The sequence below is a fragment of the Drosophila sechellia genome, chromosome 2R (assembly GCF_004382195.2).
Source record: "Drosophila sechellia strain sech25 chromosome 2R, ASM438219v1, whole genome shotgun sequence".
In the NCBI taxonomy this organism is placed as follows: domain Eukaryota; kingdom Metazoa; phylum Arthropoda; class Insecta; order Diptera; family Drosophilidae; genus Drosophila; species Drosophila sechellia.
The window spans coordinates 19,033,762-19,057,059 of record NC_045950.1 but is presented as its reverse complement, the minus strand read 5'-3'; the positions used below and the strand labels follow the sequence as shown (position 1 = coordinate 19,057,059).

Below are 23,298 nucleotides of genomic sequence, written 5' to 3'. Positions count from 1 at the left end.
TTAACTATCATATCTAGAATATATTTTATTAATTTGAAAGCAATTTCTCATCTTCGAAGGGATTTCCTAAACAATTTTCCCTTTGAATGCGACCACATTGATCTTGGACACAGATCGTTTTGATCTTTGATCGCGATTTTCCTCGGCAGTTGGGAAAGCGTTTTACTTACTTCCTGAATGGTTTAGGGACTCGTGAGGGGTGGGGGAGTCAACAGTGCTGCCTGCGGGCCAAGTCACTAAAATGTTTTTATGTAAATAAACAAAAGTTTGGCTTCGGTTTTCCCTCCTCCGCCTTTGTTGTTGCAGCCCGAGATGTTCCTTTTTGGATGTAGACCGCCGTCGTTGTTGGGCTTTTTTATGGATTGTTTTTTGTTTATGGACAACTACAGTCGGGGGTGTGTGTGTGTCTGTAAGCAAGTTGCTTTTTATGTGCTGTGCGCATCTTCGGCTGAAAAAATATAAAAGCAAAATATTTATGCGACCGATGCGAGGCCCAGCCCGCCCGTCTGTCCCACCGTCCGGAATCGGATCCATTCCGGGATGGCAACGGGGCGGATGAGTGAGCGAGATGCCCGTAGTAGCGATCGGCTTTGTGCTACCCCTTTTTTCACGCCTCCAGGCAATTACTTCGAGTCGCATACCCTGCAAGTTCTACCGAACTTGTATATATATATTCTTATGGTTTTTCATAGTATTCATTTTTTCATTCACTAGCTAAGCAGATCGTAGTTACTCACCAATCATTGTATTTATATATTACTCTTATTATGAATGCATTTTAAGTTCTTTTGTCAATACAAATATCTCGATTTAATAATAAATATGTGTATTAAGGTAAGTGGTATTAGGAGAACGGATTATAAAGGGTAACTCTTCGTCGAGCAAGTTGATCTTTAAGTTTTATTCACTTGTCTTTTTATGAACTTCCACGCACACACACAGCTGGCTCATAAACAAACATTTGCGTACACATTAATATATGTATCTTGTAGATGCACATTCAGTACATTAGCTGGGCTTTTTGTTATTGTTGCTGATGGACAGATCGGCCGACTTCATCATCGGTGGCCATTAGTCAGCGCTGTTCCCCCGTCCCTCCCCCTTACCGATCCCCCCTGAGATCCACTCCCCCATGGCATCTATGAACTTTGATCGCTGATTGATTGGCCAAATGCACTCGAAAATGCAGGCATCACCTCCACGAAAGAAGGCGCGCAGATCGATGATTTTAATTACTTGAGCCGTTGAGCAGTTTGCATATCTGGTTGTTGGTGCAATCGTTGCGTGAACCAGATGTTTTTGCCCAGGAATGAGGGTGCCGAGATGGGTGTGGCAAGGGGGGTTGGGAAACTGTCCAGAGGATCCATTCAAAAGTAACAATTCCATTACTGAATTGCTGATATTCATATATCTTATATAGCCGAAGTTTAAGCTTTGCGTACCCCTTTATTGCCGATTCTACGCCCATGGAAACAGGACTGGGGCTGCCAGCTTCCCACTGGCAATCAATCAGCGGGGCACAAATGAGTCTGCGAATGGGTCACAACAATGCACTGGGATCTCCAAGTGGCCGGCAAGCGCTTCCGTTTCGTTTCCTCTCGTCTGTCTGTCTGTCTGGTTTTACTTTGAAATCGGAAACGCTTCGTATAATTTTTGGACACACCGTTTTGACTTTAACATGGACACGGACACGGTCATCTGCTCGTCTGGGAATGGCTAGGGGATCTCGAATGCGTATGGGAATTCGCGGCTAAAAGCGGGTAAATCACATTTCTCAATTTTGCAAGGCATTCATTGGAATGCTAAAAGTAGCTTTTATGAAGTGTATTTATTCGCAATTTGATTCATTTTCATATCATCATAACATATTCGATTTAAGATTTAATATGGCTTGCAAGTGGAATGACGTTCTCAATATGATTTGTTGTTATCAATAGTCTTATATTCCATTGAACCAAATCGTTTGTAGGTATTTTTCCGCCTAATGCACTTGCAACCTGCTTCAAAGATATATTTCCCCATGACATCGGACTAAAAACTCAACCAAAAAGTGGGGGAATTTCGGCTTTATTAAAGTATTAGTTCCAGTAACTGCAATTACAGAGTAGAGTTTCCGCAGAACATTGTTTTTGTTCAGCCCTCAAAAGGAAGAAATTGGGATCATATATGAAGGGAAGCACCTTGAGGATCCAAGTGGAGAACTGAAGTGAGTAGGGACACACAGCTACCTAAAATTGGGAGACACAAAACTGTCAACGCCCCCTCTCCGACTCATTCGACTCATTGGACTCCTTCGACTCATTGGACTCCTCCTCCACTCTCATCCTCTTTCGACTGCGTGTAATTCCAGGGGTTTTTTAAGAAGTACTGGAAGAGCGGCTCAAATGACAGGGGTCATAAATCCAGCGGCTAAATTTAGAACGTGCAGAGGGTGGAAGGATCGCCGCAGGACGAGTGAGCTCTGTGCCAGGACCGAGGATCAGGGACCTAGAGCCATTGGCATTGCCTCTTTATGTGTGATTTTAACTAAATTCTTTTTTCGCAAGGCTAATTCCCACACATGGTAATCAATGGCATGTGCTATGCGCCAGGGGACTGCAAATCTAGCTGCGCAGCAAAAAGGACCTCATGCCGAGGGACAAACCGTTTTTCGATTATTTTCCCAACATATGTGTGGGCGAGCGACTCGAGTCGACGCGCAAATGAATTGAAAACAATGCCAGGATGCGTGTCCGTGTCCTTTGCCACTATTTTCCCTGCCCTCGCTGACTCTCGGACGGAATAGGCGCCGCCAGTCCAGAAGTCGTGGAATCTACCATTCGGCCTCCGCCATTCCGATTCATTCATCAGACATTCGAAAATGGGCGTTCTGGCAACCAATACTCGTATAAATCAATTGTTCTTCAAACCCATCTATCTCTATCTCTCTCTGTTCTCATGATTTCTCTTTCATTTGTGTATAGTTTTCCGCCTTAATTAGATGCGGAAATTCTTTGGAAATTCGGCGTTTGTTATACGACTATTGCCAGGAATATAAAATGGTGATTCGGGTTTATTGATCTGGCGGCCAGCTAGCCATTCGCTTGATAAATGGATTATTTGGACAAACAAGAGTTGGAAAAACATACTGATTCTCAAGAGCGTGCATTTAGTTGAAAGATGCATTGTGTTGAAAGATGCATTGATTAGAAATCATAGGATAAATATTTTAAATTAAAAACGGATATATTTGTATATATTTTATATATTTGTACTTATATATTATTTAGTGTAATGAATACACTTGAAATAATGCAAATTTTAAGTAGTATATTTGCTAGAAAATTTAAATTCTTATTTCTCACCGTTTACAATTTTTGTGGTTCTGAGTAATTCTATTGGCTTGGAAATAAATCAAAGATTTGTATACAGTATGTGCCGATGTGCGGAGTACTAAAAAGTGTTAAGTGGATCATTTCCCCACTTTTCCTATCTCTAAATTCCTTTTCAAGTTTGATGCCTCGAAATGCATGATAATCTTTGTGATACTTTCCCCTAATATGTTTTAACACTTTGAAATGAGCACGCCCCAACCACACGAACACGACAACCTGTCAACATGGATGCGATATGCCAATTTAAGCAGATCTAAACACAAATCTAAATTTGTATCTACAGATACGAATGTGTTTGCATCTTTGGTAATATCCGAAATAAGCAGTGTACAATGTATGTGGAGCGGAGAGCACTTTCGAGCACCGGGAGCTGTCATTTAAAAAGCAATTAAGTCAACAACTGTGAACGAGAGCGATCTTGGCGATTTCAGGCCTTTGATGAGGAGGAGTCCGGTTCCAGGCCCCCAAAAGACGGCGACTAAATTATCTGACTGAGCTAATTATGAGCATTTTAAGCACGCATTTTGGCGACATAAATACTTTGCTCAACTATATATTCCGCTGCCCTGGTATACTTTGTAAACAGTTTTTATGTTTTCGAACATAAATCAACCGGATGTGGATGTGTTGCTCCATCGCGGGACCGCGTATCTGTATCTGTATATGTATCTGTATCTGTTCGCTTCTTCCCATGAACAGCGAGTTTCTAGAGGATGCAGTGTGCGCGTATCTTGCAGATACATAAAGTCCGTCAGTCCGTCTGTCTGTCTGTTGGCGGAATGACGTTACGCTCTAAGTATGTCGACGTCGCTTCGATTGTCTCCGCTTCAAAAGACAAAAGTCCAGATCTCGAGGGGACCGACCCCCCCAGCGAAGACATTTTCGCGCCCAATTTAGTGGCCCCTCCAATCGAAAAGCGCGGCGGAGTGGAGCGCGATGAAATGAATTGAAATGCAAAATGGCGTCTGGTTTTGTTCATGGCGTTTCTTTGTTTCTTGGCTTGTTGGCTTTTTACAATTAATTTAGTTTAGACTATGACATTAAATAGGCATTAACAGTAGGTTTTAGGCTTAGACATCTAATCATCTAGTCGACACGTATATATGGAAAGCGTGACAGAGAATTGAAGAGTGAGAGCGCCAGGGCTCTGGAATTCACACGATAGTTGCTGCTGGAAGCCCCTCCCGGACAGGACTATAGCTATAGTGTCCTGATCCGCCGCTATGCCTTCTGGTGCTGCGCGTCGCCCTCCATGCGCCACACCCCGAAAAGATAACTCAGCTTCTCGGGCGGGATGATGGGTGCTCCGTTGGCCTTGCGCAGGCACTTCAGATCGGCCTCGGCTCCATTGGCGGCGGCACTCAGGAGGGAGCTGGCTGATCCGTAGGCCGAGGGCGATCCCTGGGCCTCCAAGGCCTTCAGCAGGGATATATCACTCGAGCTGAGCATGCGGCACAGGAAGTCGATGTATCTGCAAGTTGGTGAAACAGAGTTCGATTAGTTACGAGTTTCGATTCAATTTATCTAATTATTATTAAAGGCTTTTAAGTATTATAAAGAAGAAAACTTGATCTTCGAAAGATATATTACCTTGTGGCCAGTTTGAGGGTCTGGATCTTGCTGAGCTTGTCGCTGGGCAGCGTGGGGATGATCTGCTGCAGGGACTTGAAGGCGTCGTTGAGGCTCTGGGTGCGCTGGCGCTCCCTCACATTGGCCATCACCCGCTGGTTGCTGAACTCGTCCGTCTCCTCCGTCTTGCTGGGCTTCCGCTTCAGCCGGCGACGTGGCTTGCGGAAGGCCTTTCCGCCGGCATCGGATCCGTCCAGCAAGCTGCCGGCACTGCCATCATCCGCCAAGCAGGCGGGCGACATGACTCCTCCGTTGAGATCGCTCACTGAACTCAGGGCATTGTGGCGGGCGTACTCCATGTCATCCCGATCCGAGCTGGAGTAGGCACTGCCGTTCAGCGAGTTGGCCGGCTCGTAGCCATCGTAACTTTGTCTGTAGGCGTTTTGGAAGTGCATCTGGGCGTGGCTTTGCTGGTGCGGCTGCTGCTGTTGCTGCTGCTGGGACTGCTGCTGCTGGTTGTTGTAGAGTGGCAGGAACACCTGGGCCTTGTGCTCGGGCAGCTCCTCGTCGGGGAAATCGAAGTGGGATTGCGGGGAGGTGCACGTGCTCTGGACGCCAGGACAAGACTGAGCCGAGGCCACCTCGTCCACGGTGGTGGGCAAGTAATCCACATAGATCTGTTGCTGGTGCTGTTGCTGCTGCTGCTGGTGGATTAGCTTCTTGTGCTCGGGCTGCATGACCAGTGATCCCCCGGTTTGGCAATCGTAGTCGCCACTGCTCCTGGCCCTCTTGCCGTGCTCGTTCCAGGAGGAGCCGCTGCTGGTCTGGGCATCGAAGCCACTCGGATTGTTGCCGGAGCTGGTTGTGTTGCTGCTGGTGTTGTTGTTGTTCAGCTCCAGACTGGCGCTCTGGGCACTCTGGTTGCTGCTGGTGCTCAGGACCTCGTGGCTGGGTATGTTGTAGTCGGTGTCCTCCAGTTCGGTAATGCCATAGGCGGCGTACTCCGAGGGCAGTGGGGCGTACTGGGTATGCTGCTGCTGATGGTGCTGCTGGTGGTGCTGGTGGGCGTGGAGGTGCTGCTGCTGGTGCTGCAACTGGTAGCCGGACTGCATGTAGGCCTGCTGCTCCACCTGGATCAGCTTGATCACATTGTTTTGCAGCTCCATGATGTTGGGCAGTGTGGGCTTGTAGCTTATGTCCAGCAGCACTTTGGGCGACACCGAGCGAGTGCTCATCATTTGATGTGATCTTGCTGAGCTTTTTAGCGCACTTCTTTTTAGTTCGAATTTGTTATATCTAACAGTATATTGTTATTTCGGAACTGTATAACTCCGTGGATATTCTTCACGCCCGCGCTTTGCTGGATCGATCTGCTCGCACGCACTGACGGAACGCAACTGACGCAGGATCCTTCCGGCCATTGCTCAAATTGACATTTTGCGGCTGCTCGACGGCCATTCGCTGCCGCCGCTCTATCGTCGTCCCGCTCGCTCGCTAGTCTTGCCATCCCGCTCCCACTCAATGGCGGAAGCTGCGGCATCGGCAGGTATGACGTCAGGCGGCGGGGGATTTCGATTTTCTCGAGCGGCAGCGGCGGCTGCAAAACGAAATACAGCAAATGCAAAACTAAATTGAAGAGAACCTTGACTCGGCGCTCTGGATTTTTCTTTTTCTCTTGGGTTATTCTTTGGGTTTTCTCTCGATCTGGGAAAATGCCTGGGAAATATGCGTGTTGGGATGCGGGACGGGGAATACGAGGAGAATTGTCGGCAATTTTTGAAATATTTTACTTGTTGATTCAAAAAGGGGATTGAGAATATCTTTGGATCGGCGGGAATTCATAGAACAGAGTTTCTAAGTTTTGAAAAAGTGCATTCAGAGTAATGATACATTTTGTTTATAACATATTCTGAAAATTTCAGTCTGGTAAAAAAGATTTTGATGTCCAATTCCCAGTCGAATATTTAGTAAACTTCACTAAAAGTTGTTATTTGCAGCGTTCGTTTAAGTTTATACAAGATTTTTACTAAAAACTTGAAATAATATGGAAAGAAGTTGTATTATTTTTGTAACAAAAATTAAAGGCCTTGCTAATGAATTTCTCCCCAATTTATTTATGCATAAATCGATTATATGTTATATCTATCTGATTGCATATTTACCCAATCAACTTTGCTGTGCGAGGATTTTCCATATCTATATGTTTTGGAATTTCAGGAATTTCCCAGGAAACAAGCCGAAATGTTTAGACGCTTGCCCATCGAAATCATTCCGCTATTATATAATCATCAGTTAGTTGCCAACCATCGTAAAGCGTGCAAATCCACAAGCTTAACCGAGGGGAACTCCACGAAAAGGTTTCATTATGCCTAATTAGTGAATTCCCACACACACGTACCGAGAAAATATCAGGCGAATGCCGCTCCGAGCTCCGAAAATCCAGAAAAATACGAGCGAAAAGTCAAATTTCCGGATATAATTATCTGCCTGCCTGCCGCGGCCAGCAAAAATCGGGTATTTTTGTATTAATGCAGAGCGCGAACTTCCGCTGGAAAAAACCACGATCGAAGATCTCCGATCGCAGTTCGCCGATCAGCCGGCTTAGGTAATAGCAAAACCCAGGTCTCGAAATGGTCCCCTTAGAAAAACCACCAACAGGGTTTTGCCCTGACCCACAACTACCTGGAGTTAGGAGCTTGGACATGATGAGCAATATGATTTACTGCCCTCAGCACATTTATTATTATTGTAATAAAACAGAAAGTAATATAAGCTTGAATTTCGGTAATTAATGCAGAAATATACTTAAGGATGAGAATATTTTAAAAGTAAGAGAGAATTTCGTGCTCTTATTGGTCAAAAAGACAAAATATATGTTGCCAACTTTTTGGATAATGTGTAGAAATATATTTAAAGAAAGTAAATATTAAGGCACGCCTGAAAGTATGCATTGAAATGTGTGTCTTAAATGCAATTTTAGAACATGCCTTAAAATTAGACATCTGTGAAGTAGCTCATGTGAATATAACTTAAGATAACTTAAGGACATGTATTTCTTGTTTCACTTAAAATACAAATTATTTTAGTAAACATATCTTGCCTTTATTTTCCCTGGCAGATGGCGCCACAGTGAGTGCAGCAATGCTGTAGATACAACCATTCAAAATGATCTTAATGTTCAAATTGGACACGCTGCAGTCACGTAGTTTATTGATTTCAATTCCGTTTACGAGCCCAAATCAAACGAAAAAAAAACCAAATGAGAGAGAAGCTGGAAAAGGTATTTTGCGTATTACTTTTTTTCACGGATGCTGCTTCTGTTTTTCATCTCTTGTCGTTTTTTGCTGCTCTGCGTGGTGCGATTGCCAAACGATTTCCAAGCGGACCAACTTTCCATTTTGACAATGCTCTAATCCTGCCATCGCAAAAACCATGTGTGTGGCAGTGTTTGCGGAGCGTGAGAAGAAACTTTTGGTGCACGTAAATCTCGCTCGACAATCAATTAAAATTAAAATATTTTTTGCCTGCCGAGCGCGCAGCGTTGTCTACATATTCGAATTGACTTTTGATGATGTATCACGATTTATTGTTACCAAAAATGGTCGTCAAAGCGCGTGGAAAAGTGGATCAGGTAGTCTGGCGACGTCTAACGGGTTGGGTGCTGGGATCAAACGGGGCGGCGAGCGGTCGGCGGGCAAACTCCCACAGCTTTTGATCTTACAGTGGAAATACCCTACATCGGATAGGCATTCCTGCATCTGATCATGAGCTCTCTTTCATGCAGTCTATAAACTGTCGGTTTGAGTATATACTTATGGATCTTAGTTTTATCCTAATTTATCCAAATGATATTTATGAAAATTCTTCTGCCCAATTTATTAACCAAAACTCATTTAAAATTATAAAAATTTCTTAGGAAAGGTTATATGTACATAAATAGATAAATATTTATTGTACTGTGACCACCCTATAGTATGCAGACAGTGAGGTTGATTAGCGCATACTAACTAGATTAAGCGAATTTCGAGTGTGCTAAGCTGGCAAAAATCGTGTGCGATGCAGCCTCTGCGATTAGGAATAAGCCGCTTGATGGAAGCCGCGGCTGCTGTCAGCGAGTGCTACAAAAAGTATCTTGCGCTTGTGTTAATTGCTCCCACTCACCGCACACACATGACCCACCTGCCCCACCTGCGCCACCCCCACCCCGCGTTCAAGGGGCCGTCAGCCAATGAAATCGCTGGCGCCAAACACCTACACTTTGAGCTTGTCAAGCTTCTATCTGCGTGTGTGTGCTGCATGTTAATTAACAGCCAGCGCAAACACTCACACCTACACGAGTGGCAAAAGCGCTCACACACACGCACACACTGGCGAGCATGGGTGGGGGCTCTCACACACACAGGCGCGCGAGTGTTGACCACCCAATAACATAAGCGCCAACTTGTCATTTTAGCCTAGCTCCACCTTAACTAAACAAACAAACAATGTGGTGCACACACACCAGCAGACGCGCGCGCGAATGTGAAATGCGTGTGCGAGGTGTGGTGAGTAGCGAGCGCCAAAGCTCACCACGCTCGGGGAGCCAAAGTTGGCGGTTAAAATTCGAAGAGCTCAGAGCAAGTTTGCTCCGCGCCGCGTTCAAACGTGCTACGTGCGGGAAACGCTTCTTTTCCCCTCGCTTTTAGCTCACATCCATGCTCAGTTGAATTGGAACAATAACAATAATAAAGAGTACAAAGATTATGATATGATTATAAAATATTAGTTGACATATTCACTGCGCGTTCCATTCCGTTTCGTTCCGCTGCGCTTTTCCAACCGGCGTTTCTGCGCATGCGTGCGTGCTTGCACTGCGTGCTGCAACTTAGTGTTTGTGTTGGTGCGACGCTTTAAATGGCGTTTTAAGTGAAATTAAAATGACGGATGTGCTGTAATTTGCACACTCACGCTCGCTCGATAAATACAACAACAACAGCAGCAGCAGCAACAACAACGAATGAAACCAAGAATCCAGAGGAATAAATAATAGCAAACACAACACAACCAACACACGCCGTTTGGTGGGGCGTTGTGTCCGTAGCATGTGCCTCAGTTGATCGAATTAAGTGCGAGTTTTATAGCGCCCGCGGGACCGGGAACTGCAATTGACTGCCCAACCGGAAATGCAAGCTCCCAACAACAAGTGTAACACCCCCGCCCAGGAAGCGTCGGCAATAAGTGCTAATAAGTGAGCCGCAGACTATAGCTAAAACCGGATGCAGGGCCACTAGTAATTGCCAGATTCAGTTATCACCCTGCCTCGTTCAATTGGAAAAATCTGTTGGTTTTCGGTGCTCAGTTTAATTTTTATTTTTTTTTAGTCATGCCTAGGCGGCTCATCACATATTTGCCTAAGTAGCTAAGCAACTAAGTAATTTCGTCACGCACTGCGCGCGCTGCATTCGTTACCCCACAAAATGCGGCTTTTGCTTCTGCTACGGTTGCCCCCCTCCCCGCAAAGGGTAGCCCCCCGCCACCGAAACGCATAAACAAGCTGCAAATTAAAAAAAAAAATAAAACTAAATAATACAAAGAAGCGCAGAAGGTTAAAAAAAAGGGTAGACAACAAAAACTCAAGGTGCGTTGCACTCGTTTTGTCATTGATTCCGCGGATGCGAAATAGCATGCGGCAGTTGCAGGCAGAAAAGAGCACGGGCAACAGCTGCTGCGACAAAAGCCAGGCCAAAAGCAAAAGCAACGGCCAAAACCAAAACAGCGATTATTTCAGGCATCCGCCTCCACCTTCCCACCACCCCCTCCCTGCCAAGCCCGGTAACAGAAACAGAAACCCTTGCTGCTGCCTGTCTTTTGTAACGTGGCCAGAACGTTGCCGGGCAATTATTATTTTGTAAGACGTTTTACAATTTAATGGTTTTCATGGTAAGTACACCGATGCGAACGCCAACGCCATATGCCATGTGCTCTCCTTTCTCGGCCACCTCTGCGACCCTGTCAGCCGAAAGTTTGTTTTGGCAACTCGCGGGTTGCGGGGTCACGAAGGAGTCAAAAGAGGATTGCGGGGGAGCCGAGGGCAGGGGGCTCTGGCCAACACCAACCTGTTGCAATTCGACGCGAAGAGGGGCATTGTACGACTCTTAATTCCCTGTTTCTGCTTCTCTTTGCAGAATGGACTTGGATCCGACCCTCTGTCAGCAAAGGAGGTGAGTTCCCAGATTAACTATGGTCCGGGCGACCAGGAGAGGTTCACAATATAGTTCTATATACATATATAATTATTTATATATCCCACGGTCAAATGAGGCTTAGTAAAATTAGAATAGAAACTCATTCTAACTCATTAGTACCTTAAAATTAGAGATCTTCTGTAGTTTAATTGCAACTGCACCCAAGTTATTTCGACGCAATCTTTTCCGCACCTAACTAATTGTTATTGGCTGCAATTTGACTTAAATTTCAGTCAAGTACAGCTCATTAGGGCCCATCGGTTTCATGAGCCACAATTACCACCGAAAAAAGTGTCCATCAATTAAGAGCGAGAAGCGTGAAATATTTTCATGTTAGCGATACACTTCGGCCATTCGAAATGGCAAATGCGTAGGAATTCCCAGTGGGCCAATTCGTTTGGTTGCCCCATAAAACCCATCCCATCCCAGTCCGTCCCATCAGTCGCCTCAAAGGCAAAAGCCGTCAGCGGAAAACGGGGAGCAGAATACCACATACCAAGCGTAAGACAATCCATAAAATTGAGTTCCATCGGATCCACGCGACGCTGGGGGAAATCGGAGCCAACTAATGTCCCGGCCATTCCCGATCGTTCTATCAATTGCGGCGCCTATGAGAAATTTCAGCACGTCCCAACACAAATTAGCAGATCGGAGGCTGCAGCGCCCCATAACAATATCATAAAGCAGTGGGTTTGGGGCAAGACGGGTGGATCGGCATCGGAATTGGAATCGGAATCTATATAACAATAAATCAGCGCGGGCAATTAGAGGGTAAAGTGAATGGGGGCCCAGAAATATAAATATAAATACCTTTGGACAGGGGCCAACATCAGTCGCATATCAATTGCAATCTCCAGCGTCGATCGCCGTCTCCCATCTCCCATCTCGAATTCGATCTCGATTTCGATCTGGATCTGGATCGAGATCCAGATATCGATCTCCGCTGCCGGCCAATGAAGTTGTTGTTGTCAATGTTGCGGGCTATAAAGCGGACTGCAAAGAAACCCAAAAATGCCCCTCGGCTGCCATTCGACACAATCGAAGACAAACTATCTAATCTAATGCTGGCAATGAGCATTTGTTTGTTTAAATAACTGCATGGCAGTAAGCGGCGACAGCGGTTAACAACTGCTCACATCGCGTGGCCAAGTTCTGGGTGCTCCCCCAACCCGACCCCTCCAATTGGGGGGACCCCTCTTGGCCACTCGAGCTTCTTTTCGCCCACTCGCCACTGACGTTTTTTCATAATTTGCGCTACAAGCCTGACAATTGTCGTTGTTGCCCACTGGGCACACATTCTGCACTCTGCATCCATGGATGCTGACTTGGTTGTTCGCCGTCCTGGTTGTCGGTTGTCCCCGCTGGTTGTTGGTGTTGCCGGCGTTGTTCGCGACCGTGTTGTTGGCATCAGGCTGCCTGGCTGCCTGGCTACCCTGCAAGTTGGGTTAACCACGTTGACTGGTCAAAAGGATAGCTGAGAACTGAGGTTGTGACCACTTGTATAGCATTATTGGACTGGTTGCCCTTTGAGCAGATTTAGCCATTATTCAAATAGGCAAGGAGTGATCTTAAGTTTCATAACCAAGTGATTAGTCATGGTCGAAAACACCCTTAAAATAATGTAATAGAGTAAGCCTCATTTAAATAATACTGCAAAGTGTTGGCTCTGACACCCCATCCCCCGCAAAAAATGCATATGCAGTGCCAAATTAAAATTTATCCATTTTATAGCGCTGCGGGCAGCTCATAACTGTTTCTTTGTTATTTTTCGCCGCTTTTAACATTGTTTTTTTTTTTTTTTGGTTTTTATTGCCGTTAGTTTATTGGCTAAAGATTTCGTAAGCACATGAAATGAGCAACAATTGCGGTTTTTCGGTTTCTTCCCACTTATCTGGCCCGATCTCCCATATGGAGTAAGCCAGATATCGACGGAAGTCATTTGCGGTGGTTCCAGCTAGATGAATTCAATAAGCAAACAGCTCCCAAGCACGCACACTCCACTCCAGTCCACTCCACACATTTCCCTAAAACCCCCCAGTGAACTCCATGTTCTCGACCATCCAACACTTTCGCCCATCAACAACATTTTGTCAAACTTGATTAGCACTTGATTGGCCCGAGCAGAGCTTATGACTTTATTGTTCGACTGCATACATAATGGGCTATACTATACTATACTATACTATATTGAATCTTCCCCGCCGCCCAGCGATAAACAATATTGATGACGATGTCGATAATCTTTAATTTCTTTCCGATCCACAGGCAGAGGGCCCTCCGGTTCAGGTTGAACCAGTTGATCTGAGCTTACGTTCGCCGCGCGGTAAGTTGCTAATTATACGCTATCTAAGTTGACTCAACCTGAACTTGCATGCCGACTGGGCCGAAAACAATTAATCAATGGTATGGCCGCCACAAGTTGATCACTTGAAAACAAAATCAGGTCATCGCCAGTTAGAGAACACCGAATGTCTAGAAAAATGAGGTACAAGACCAACTTGCATTTCTTCTCTAATGAAGTTCGACTCTTTTTGGGCCTAAAGTGCTGAAAAGATGTTCCCGGGAATACCAATGGTGGGTGGAGTGAAAGCTGAAAACAGAAAACATATTTCAATTATGGGGATCTTGAACTCTTTATATTAGAGAAATGTAGTGCAAAACTTAATCTACCTAAAACTTAGATTTCTATCGAGGAATGTAATATTCAATGAATAACCCATAACTATGGGCAATAAAACTCTAGATAATAGGGAACCAAATTAAATATTGGCCAAATTAATAACAATAACAAATACCTCCGCTCTAATCTATGATATTTCATCGGATCGTAAAAGAGATATTCTTGATGAGCAACAAATGGTGAGCAAACAAAATCCAGTCGATAGGTAAGACCGCAGCTCGTTGGAAACGATACGGAGATGTATGTTAAAGATTTCTATCAGCATTTATATCAACCTATGATCACACTCCTCCCATCAAGAAGACAAAACACTGAATTCCTCAGATCTCCTACGGCTTCCCCACTCCCACCGCCCGTGGATCGGGGGCCGAGATTATCCGGCAATCTCGCAGACAAGCTCGAACAAAGGGGGAGACAAAACGTTAGTCATTGCCTAATGCTCATCAGGCGGAGCCATTCATACGTGAAAGCCTGATGAGTATCGCCGTGTGATCATCAGCAGATCGGTTGTGGGCCCATTAGGCTCATGCTGATTCCGCTGCGAGTACCGCTCTATATCCGACGCCCAGGAACCTAGGAACCTGACCCACAACAAGTGGCTGCACATTTGGTGGGGGTAAGTTCGTGTTGGTTTTAGCCACTTGACCGATCGAGCGATCGCCCGACCAGCCAACCACCAACTGTTTGACCATTTGACCTTTGCCAGCCTTTCTCTTTGCCTCGATGTGTGCGAGATATGTGTGTGTGAGTGTTCGAAGTTAACAGCAACGCCCCGAAAACCCGAAAAAGCCACAAAAAGTTGACTAGATAAATAGATGGTTAGTTAAACGCCATCCCAGCCGTAGGGTGCCCAGCGGTACACCTAATTTAATTAAGAAGCCAGAGAGCTTACCTTAAATGGCTATACAGTAAGATTAACAGCTAAAAACCGAGCTCCACTCCGTCCATTAAAGATATCCAAGCTAGAGAGCTGGACACGAAGCCGGAGCTAAGGCTCGAGCCGAAAGTCAAAAAGTTGTTGTCTCGCCGCGCATATTAATCAATTAGGCATGATATTAGTGAGGGCATCATTAATTTTGTCAATGCGCTCACCTGGCCACAATAGCTATTTGAGAAGCGCATAGAGAGGCGGCGACACCAATCTCTCATGCTAATGGTTTATGGCGTGCTACCAAAGCGTCCACAGGTCCCCAGTTCCACAGGTTCGCCGGTCCGCGGGTCCAGTGATCCACAGATCCGTGGAGAATGTGTTAAATAGCGTTAAAATTTGTAAAACAAACGGCACATAATGGTCCGGGCTAATTTCTAACCTTAACGGTCATCACACAGAAACTAAAGCCATGCCACCCGAGCCGAGATTTTTCGGCACACATAAATTATGGGCTTTAAATAATTATGCAATTAGCCAGCGCAGCGATAGATAGCCTCAAATTGCCAATGAATGGAGGGCAAAGCGGCCAAAAGGCCCCAGAACGCCGGAGACAGTGCCAAATTCCCACCAACTCTAATTGCAGTGCCCAGAAGAGGTGAGAGCTGGGAGCTGAGAAGCTGGAGCTGGAGCTGGAGCTGAAGCTGCAACTACAACTTGATTTATTTAAGCTACCCAAACAGCCCATAAATAAAGCTGTTGAACTAGCCACCATTCCAGGAGTGGGCAGAAGGGTGGAGCCCCAAAGATCGGGCTGGAGAGTCTCCGAGTCGAGCCTGGGACATCCACGGTGCCTTGCCCAAAAAAAAAAGAGCTGGTAAAAACAAAAAACACAGCCCAACATCGTACAATCCCACACCACCGCCGGAGCCACTGCTCCACTGCCGCACCACCAAACCACCGATCCACCAAACCGCCTAACCACCGAGCGATCGGCCTCTCGCCACTCAGGGGCATAGGCTTTCCAGGTTAAGTAGATGCGGCGACACGCGGGCCGATCCAGCGAGCGAACGACCTTAAGACGAAGATCCCAGCCCGAACTGGGCGGCGGCGGCGCGGGAGCGGGAACGGGAGGGGATCCGACCAGGCGACGATGTTGGAGCATCCACGGCATCCATCGAATGATATGCAACATTTAGTGAAGTGCTCGAGTACCAAGCATCTTGGGCTGGGGCATATTGATGGCAAGGTGAAAATGTGACGGGCAGGTGGGCGCATTGGAAGCATTGGGGAATGGGTTTAGGAGAAAATGGGAACCGTGATCAAAGCACTATTGGATCGGTAAAATTCAGTGGACTATTTAGTAATCATATCTAGACTAACGTGACGGATACAGGGCGGTAAATCAACCGGAGACTACCGAATATTATTATTATCATAATATTATCATAACTCATTCCATTGGGCTTGTAATCTGTGGATGAAGGTGCTTAAATGGTTGGAATCTCTTAAGTTCATACTGACTGCCTAATAGATGCTACGATGACTATTTTATAGAGAAACCTACCGTCTAATCCCATGCAATTTGTTCCCAATGCTGCACTTCATCGATTGCGATTCGGGGGGAATCTGGCTGGGGCTGCTGATTTGGCAAATGCATCTGCTGCTCCCTCAGCGATAGTCAACTGAAGCCAGATCTCATAATCGCTGGCGGCTCCCAGCGACCTGGAGATTGGAGGCTCCACCAGCAGGCCTCGCCCAGATCCACGAGATGCCCCAATCCCAGATCCCGCACAATGCGATTCCGGAAGGAGAGAAGCGGGGGGAGCTGCAGATACCCACATCCAAGCGGATGGGCGTGTGGACGGTCGGCGGTGATTGTTTTTTAATTATGCCTCGGCTGACACCCGGGCGGGTTGACCATTCGAGATGGGCAGATGGTCTCGGGATCGCGGCCTGGAACCGCAGTGAAACTGGGTGGAGACGACGAGCCTCCGTGTCTCTGGGCCTGGTTAACATGGCGCGTATGTAGCGCATCGAGTTGACTTGACTTGACTTGACTGAGTGACTGTGACTGGCTTTTGAGGTTATGTGAAAGGTCAAGTTCGTGATCGCATTCAAACATTTTTGCCAACCACTCATCTCGCTGCGCAGATCGGGCCCAGACCCCATAGACTATAGACCAGGCCCAGACCGCGGCCGAGGGGCTGAGGAACCGGGGGATCGGGGAACTGAGCCCAAGACCCGGGTGTAGAGTGCAAGGAACACGAGTGTGAGTCGCCGCCGCCGCCGAAAAAAGCAAAAATGTTCAGACGGCCAGAAAGAGAAGAAATACTCGACCCAAGCGACGTCGCATCGTAGAAAAATTGAAGATGAGCGTGCCACCACCACGCCACGATTCTGCCATTCCCGTCTCTGTCTCTGCGGGCCCCATCCCCATCTCCATCTCCCGCCCCATCCCCCATCCCCAGTTCCAGCCCCAGCCCTATCCCCCATCGCAATCCCCATCTGGCGGAGATCCCGCCGCCGTAGCCCGCCACCCTCGCCGGAACCGAATTGAGTGAATGTAAACTGTGGTTTACTTGTTTCCAGCGTTGTCATAGTAATTTTTCTGCACTATAACAACGGCCAGCGTCGCCTCCAACAACATTGAAATATGCACTGCGAGAAACAACTCATTAAATAGCTAATATGTGTGTCATATCAGGATTTGAAACAAGAGGATTTGATAGAAGTCTTCTTAAGAACCTACTTAACATCACTTTCTCTCAGTGTACGAGCTTTGGGGTGCTCTCGGATGTTCGGTGGCAGCACTAACCCGAAAACATTGAAACAAGCGGAGAAAAATGGAGATGCTGATGACACTGGAGACACGTTGTCTCTTGCAATCGTGCAACTGACACACCACCACCACCACCGACGGCACCACCAGCACCGCCAGATCCACCAGTACCACCGGCAACAAAATGCTAGACAGCATATGCCACACGAAGTTTTGAAAAGATTACACTGGACAACAGGCGAATGGAATGGGGTGCGGCCAGATGGAATTTGTGGGAGGGGAAGATGATTTGGCAATTGGTAATTGAAAGTTTATGCAAACACTAATTTCAAAACCTTCGGAAGAGACTTTACACAGAAAAAGACATTAGACATTTATAGTTGATACTTTATAGATTCGTAAAATCGTTAACTGATTTATAAGAATCAATCGTATTGAAAGTAATGTTACCCAAGAACACATCTGCCTCTAACTTCGCCAACTCACCGGCTACATTTGCCGCTAACTTATACTGTGGGGCTTTCAGAGGGCACCTGCTCTGGAGTGGAAAACCCCCGTTTCTCCGGGACCCCGAGGCTAATCGAAAGCCACTCAAAAAGTCCCTCCTCGGCCCGTTAAGCCCGATGCCCTGCATCTGGGCGAGCATAAATCAAAGTGCCAACCGGAGGAGGATTCCAAACCTGTTGCACAGTGTTCTCCCGCGTGCGCATCTTCTCAGGCCGAGTCGAAAAATGAATAAAAAAAAGGGGGGAGGTAAGAAAGAGGATCATGCGAAGAGATCCGACCGAAAAATATACAGCGAACAAGGAGGCAACAACCACGCAGTCGCAACATAACACAACTTCCATACCACACCACACCAGACTACATCCAAAGTAGATCCACGCTTTCGTGAGCAAACAATTCGAAAGCTGACAACGACTTGCAGTACGGAGTACGGAGATCTCGGCGACGATCGATTCGTGTTAGTCATCACAGTCAACGTGGCCCACACGAATCATAATGAGGCAAAAGGCTGGCCGGGCTGCTCTCCAAAACAGTGCCAGTGCCATTTATCGGATCGATAAGCCCCAAACGATTGCATCTAAGGATCTCGGCCAGCTGGAGCGATCCGCTGATGCTGATCCGGAGTTTCCCAAGATCTTTTCGTGTAGCTCATTAGCCTGGCAAGCTAATTTCGCAAGCGGCAGACAATGCCTGCAGTAAAAAATATCAAAGCACAACAAAAAACCGAGAAACGGAGCCAGGCTGGCTGCATATTTATTGGTCATAAGTGCGGTAAGCTCACCGAAAGACAAACAAATAAACAAAACGAAGCGAAACAAACAATTCAGCAGGCAAAAAGTATTTGAAAATTTGTCTCCGACTCGAGTTGCATAGCAATCGCATATTAGCAATTTGCATTGTCTACTGGAGCACACTTGGTTCGCCGAAAGAGCTGAAAATGCGGCACTGGTTTACTTAACTCTACCTTTCCAATAGGTGTATGTTTTGGAATCCCCCTCCCAGCCAGCCAGCCAGCCATCCAGTCATCCGCCACCTTGGATTTCTGTTCGGAGCTGTGAAAAAGAATTCTTCGAGCAGCGTCTACAAGTCGTGCAACGGCAGCAGCTCGCTCTTCGTGTTTGGCAAACAAAAAAATTTGACTCATGACTTCGGGAGCAGCCAAACGAAAAAATAAAGCAGTACAAAAAGGCTAAGCGAAGTAAGGCCATACAACCACCCACCACCATTCACATCCTTTTTTGGCCTGGTCCTGGCCTGCTACACTTTTGGATTTGCTCAAATTAGTCCGTGCATGCGGCGGGGAATGTTTCTACAAATTAACGCCAATTTCGTATCACGTTATTAATAGTTAACCATTAAATTGACCGCCCCCAACTCAGATCATTATCTGTATCTGCATTCGGCGGCTAAGGCTAACAAGGCTAACCACAACGGCAGCAACAACAAAGCCATCCAACCGACCGCACTGTGATTCCTTTTGGCCAAAATTGGTCTTGTGGTCCGGCGGTGGCCCGAGTGCAGCTGTTGCCTGCATGACTTTGCCTTGGCCAGCCAAGTAGCCAGGCAGCCAACGAGCGTCTTGCCTTAATTATCTTAAGGAGCTGGAAAAAAGTTTATACAAATATCTACATATATACTAAATGCAGGATGCCTGCGAATATCAAAAGATTTTTTTATTTCGACGCGAACAGCTGCGCAGCGGCCGCGTCACCTTTGTTTACCGTATAGAGCGATAAGCTTGTTAACTGTTAACCAAATCTGTAGCGACCGCTGCAATAAACATTGAAGCTGCCTGCTCCAACTTGGCCAGCCAACACACATGGAGAACGCCCACCAACCAGGCCGGGCCATCAACCATGGCCATGTGCACCCGGCTAATTCCTCAATGAACCCCGAGCGGCTAATTAAGTCCCAGATTCTATTAGAGATGCCAAAGGCCACCCTATCTGCCGATCTCGATGTGAAGGTGGCCTATCCTGAGAACTTTGGCTCTTATCGCGGCACGCGGATTTTATCGGGGGAGTGGGAATCGGTCTCCTAAACAGCAGACAAATTGGAAGCCCACAGAAAACAATGGGCTACTTAAAGGTTTTTATTATAGTATTATATGCCCAAAGTAACTTTTACTTTTACCACATTGTTCTTGAAGTTATGAGATTGTTTCGAATCCTTTGAAAATCTAGAAAGGTTGGAATAGCCTTACATGAATAGCACGTAGCTTATTTAACCACCTATTCATTAGATCACTTGCTTCTCAGTGGTTTCTTATCGCCAAGACATCATCATCGTGTAATTGATATAAACTTATGGATCGATCAAGTTTTGTTCTCGCGATACACCTCTGAATACCTTAATTCGAATCATGCCATCGATGCCGTGTCAAGTGTCCATCGCTAAGTCATGTGTAAACTACCAACCGATGGCGACCTGGGCTGCAGCGATGCATTAAGATAAACAAATGCGGATCGAAGTCGGATAATGTCATGTAGCCATGTCATATGTTAGGCCAGGCCAAAAGCGCCAAACTGGAGCACTAAGTCAAGCAAAAAACCGACCGACCTGACAAAAGACTAAAAGCAGCGAACGGAGAGCGCGGAAAGGAAAACATTCTTATCGATTACACCTGAGACCTCAATCAATAAATTGATTGTTAGCGATCAGTTTAAGGCAGGCAGGCCATGCGGAGCTCCATCGTTCCATCGCATGTGCTCAGCATACAAAAGATTTTTTCCTCGTCGCCGGTTGTTCGGCGTTGCTGGTGTTTCTGGTCATGGTTGTTGGGACTTGGCTGCTGCTGCTGCTGCTGGTCGGCTCTTAAGATAAGCCGCCTGGCCTGCTGGCTGCCGAACGCTCTCCGGCGGAGGCCTGTTCTTCAGATTCGGCCAGGGTCTTAGCCAGATCTCTAGTCGCAGCTTCAGCCTGAGACCAAGACTGAGCCTGAGCCTGAGCCCGAGATCGCTGCATTGCGATAGGCCAGAGCAGCGTCCAAACGGACCAGCCAGCCGGCGTTGTTAGGAAGTCGTCGATGTCGTTTGCTGGTCTGTTTGTTTGTTTGCTGAGAGCACTGGACGAAAAATAGTTTAATAATATAATAATAATATTTTAAACAATATATTTAAAATGCTCATAGTGTTTACTTCATATACGAATAAGAACTAAGTTCTAAACGACCTTTTCCACTTAGATAAGAAGTATAATCTTCACTTTTCCTACCTTCATATGTGGTTATAAGTTTTAAATAGCCTACAATAATATTTAAAACTGTATTCTTTGCTCAAATTTCCATTACAATTATTGCTCATATAGAAATTGACCTTTTTTTCGCACTGTGTAGCTCAGTTTTCGTCCATCGTCGCACACTGTTGTTGTTTCATTTCATTGGAGGCATAAAGCAAGATTTGTGTAAATGTCAGGTGGTAATAGTGACACTGTGCGCCACTTGATTGGTTTTACTTTGGCCAAGAGCCACAGGAAGGCTCCTCGTCCTCCTCATCCTCCTCTTCCATCTCTCCCTGTCTCTCTCTCTGGCCGCTCTTTCCGTCTCCCTCTCGCCGTGTGTGTGCCATTTTTTCGTTGTTGCTGCTTTTATGGTCGCAAGGTTGTTACGGTTCTCGGCGGTTGTTAGCATTTCTTTAATTGGCTCATTTTCGCGGCACATGTTCAGAAAATAAACAGAAGTCCAGCAAAAATTTATTGCAAATAAATTAAAACTTATATAAAAACGGAGAACTCCGCGGCAATCGCATCGCAGCCATCAATTAAACATGTAAATAGACTTCGGCGCACATCAAGTCCCATGTGGCGTATGAGTAATGTCCGTGTGTTTTCGGTTGACAGTTTGTCTCGCTGGTTAAACGTAAAGAATTTGGCCGCCGGATTGGATTGTCAGCTAGAAGAATGGACTTTTAATGGTATTTAAGATTCGTGTGTCTTTGGGGATCGTTTTAGGTAAACTATTTGAGGCAATTGCAACATATGAGTCTAGGATTGCGGAGCTATTTTTATCGGCCTTAATTTCATGTGTTTAATGTTATAGTATGTCTAAGAGGGCTGCAAAGCTTTATATATAGTTTTCTTATTTAAAAAGAAAATAACATTTCTTTTGCCCAGTGACCTAAATTCGGGCTCCAACTGCGTTTCAAGGCTGGGCTACCTCTATCGTTTCCAAACTCTTGCCACAAATCTGCCACTAACATTTGCTGCCAACAGCCGATGATGCAGTGGCCAAATGGATGAAAATAAAAAAATAATAAAAGCGATTTGAGAGACGCCCACAGTACGCAGTCCCAGCGGCAACACCCTCACACCCAGCAGCAACATCTGCAGCAACTGCAACAACTGCAACATCAGCAGCAGATCGAAGGCAACAACAACTCTGGAAGTGGAGCCTTGGCAGTCGAGTTGTATTTGTGAATTGAAAGCACACGCTGCGTCATCAAAGTCATTAAACTGTCGACTGCTTACGGAAGTTTCGTTGTTGCACTTGGGTGCCTGGGTGTTGTTCGCTGTGTTGCTGTTGCTTTTTGGGTGTGGATCGCTCTTCTGCGTTTTGTAACTGATATGCGACAAAGGCAGCAGCAACAACAAGCACAGCACATCGGCATGTGGGAGCATCCAGTTGAACACTGAAACAAATTACAAATATTATGATAATCCTTTTTATAAAAAAAAGTATGATGTCGAAATATTGATATTTAAAAATGAAGAGTTGTTAGTGGATTGGTTATTGGTACAATTAGACATAAAGTTTTTCTGTCAGTGCCTTTTTATGTCACTGGAGGTGTAGGCGTAGGTGTAGAATGTGGCAAGCCACTCACTCAGTCGGAAAAAGACCTCATACTTCTCGTTTCCTCACTCGCACCCGCGATCTGAGTCTGCAATTGGAAGCCAGCTTCAAGTGATTTGGAAAGAAATAATAAATGGGGAAATCCGAGGGGCTTCGATGATCGAAAGTGGGCTATACTCTAACAAAGCTATATATATATAGAAAATAACATTAAAATAACGCTTATAGAGAGTTTGTTTTTCTGAAATTCCTACCGAATATTCTTACGTTCAAGCGCTGTAAGATATTATAATTCAGAAGCTGAGCTTCTAAAGCCGCATCGATTTGAAATCGCCTCGCAATAGTTGTTTATCATTTCGGTGAAGGGTATGAGCTTTTAATAAATGCGGCAAATACCCAGAGCAGCTCCGGGTTTGGTTCGTCTCCGACTTGGTTGTTTCGCTTCCCTTCGAGATCGGGTGTGTCTCCCAGCGGCGACAATTTCGCAATCCGCCAGTCAAAGGTGTGT

At 46.0% G+C, this 23,298-nt stretch overlaps 2 protein-coding genes across 3 annotated transcripts in view; one reads left to right on the top strand and one right to left on the bottom strand.

Moving 5' to 3' along the window:
- Positions 1-4,338: 4,338 nt before the first annotated feature.
- LOC6615640 (protein twist) lies at positions 4,339-6,329 on the bottom strand. The gene is made up of 2 exons (XM_002039978.2): positions 4,965-6,329; positions 4,339-4,845 (listed from the first exon to the last, which is right to left on the bottom strand). Exons 1-2 carry the CDS (start codon positions 6,179-6,181, stop codon positions 4,596-4,598), a joined length of 1,467 nt encoding a protein of 488 aa, XP_002040014.1. The 5' UTR covers positions 6,182-6,329; the 3' UTR covers positions 4,339-4,595.
- Positions 6,330-9,582: 3,253 nt separating this feature from the next.
- Positions 9,583-23,298, top strand: part of LOC6615637 (Krueppel-like factor 12) — a 31,471-nt gene continuing 17,755 nt past the window's right edge. The window contains exons 1-4 of one of the 2 annotated variants that reach the window (XM_032715960.1): positions 9,583-10,170; positions 10,304-10,862; positions 11,108-11,143; positions 13,433-13,490. In XM_032715960.1, coding sequence (XP_032571851.1) covers positions 10,851-10,862; positions 11,108-11,143; positions 13,433-13,490 — 106 coding nt within the window. In that variant the 5' untranslated portion in view covers positions 9,583-10,170; positions 10,304-10,850. Of the gene's footprint in view, positions 10,863-11,107; positions 11,144-13,432; positions 13,491-23,298 lie in introns of both variants that reach the window. The other variant, XM_032715959.1, reaches the window with a different exon arrangement.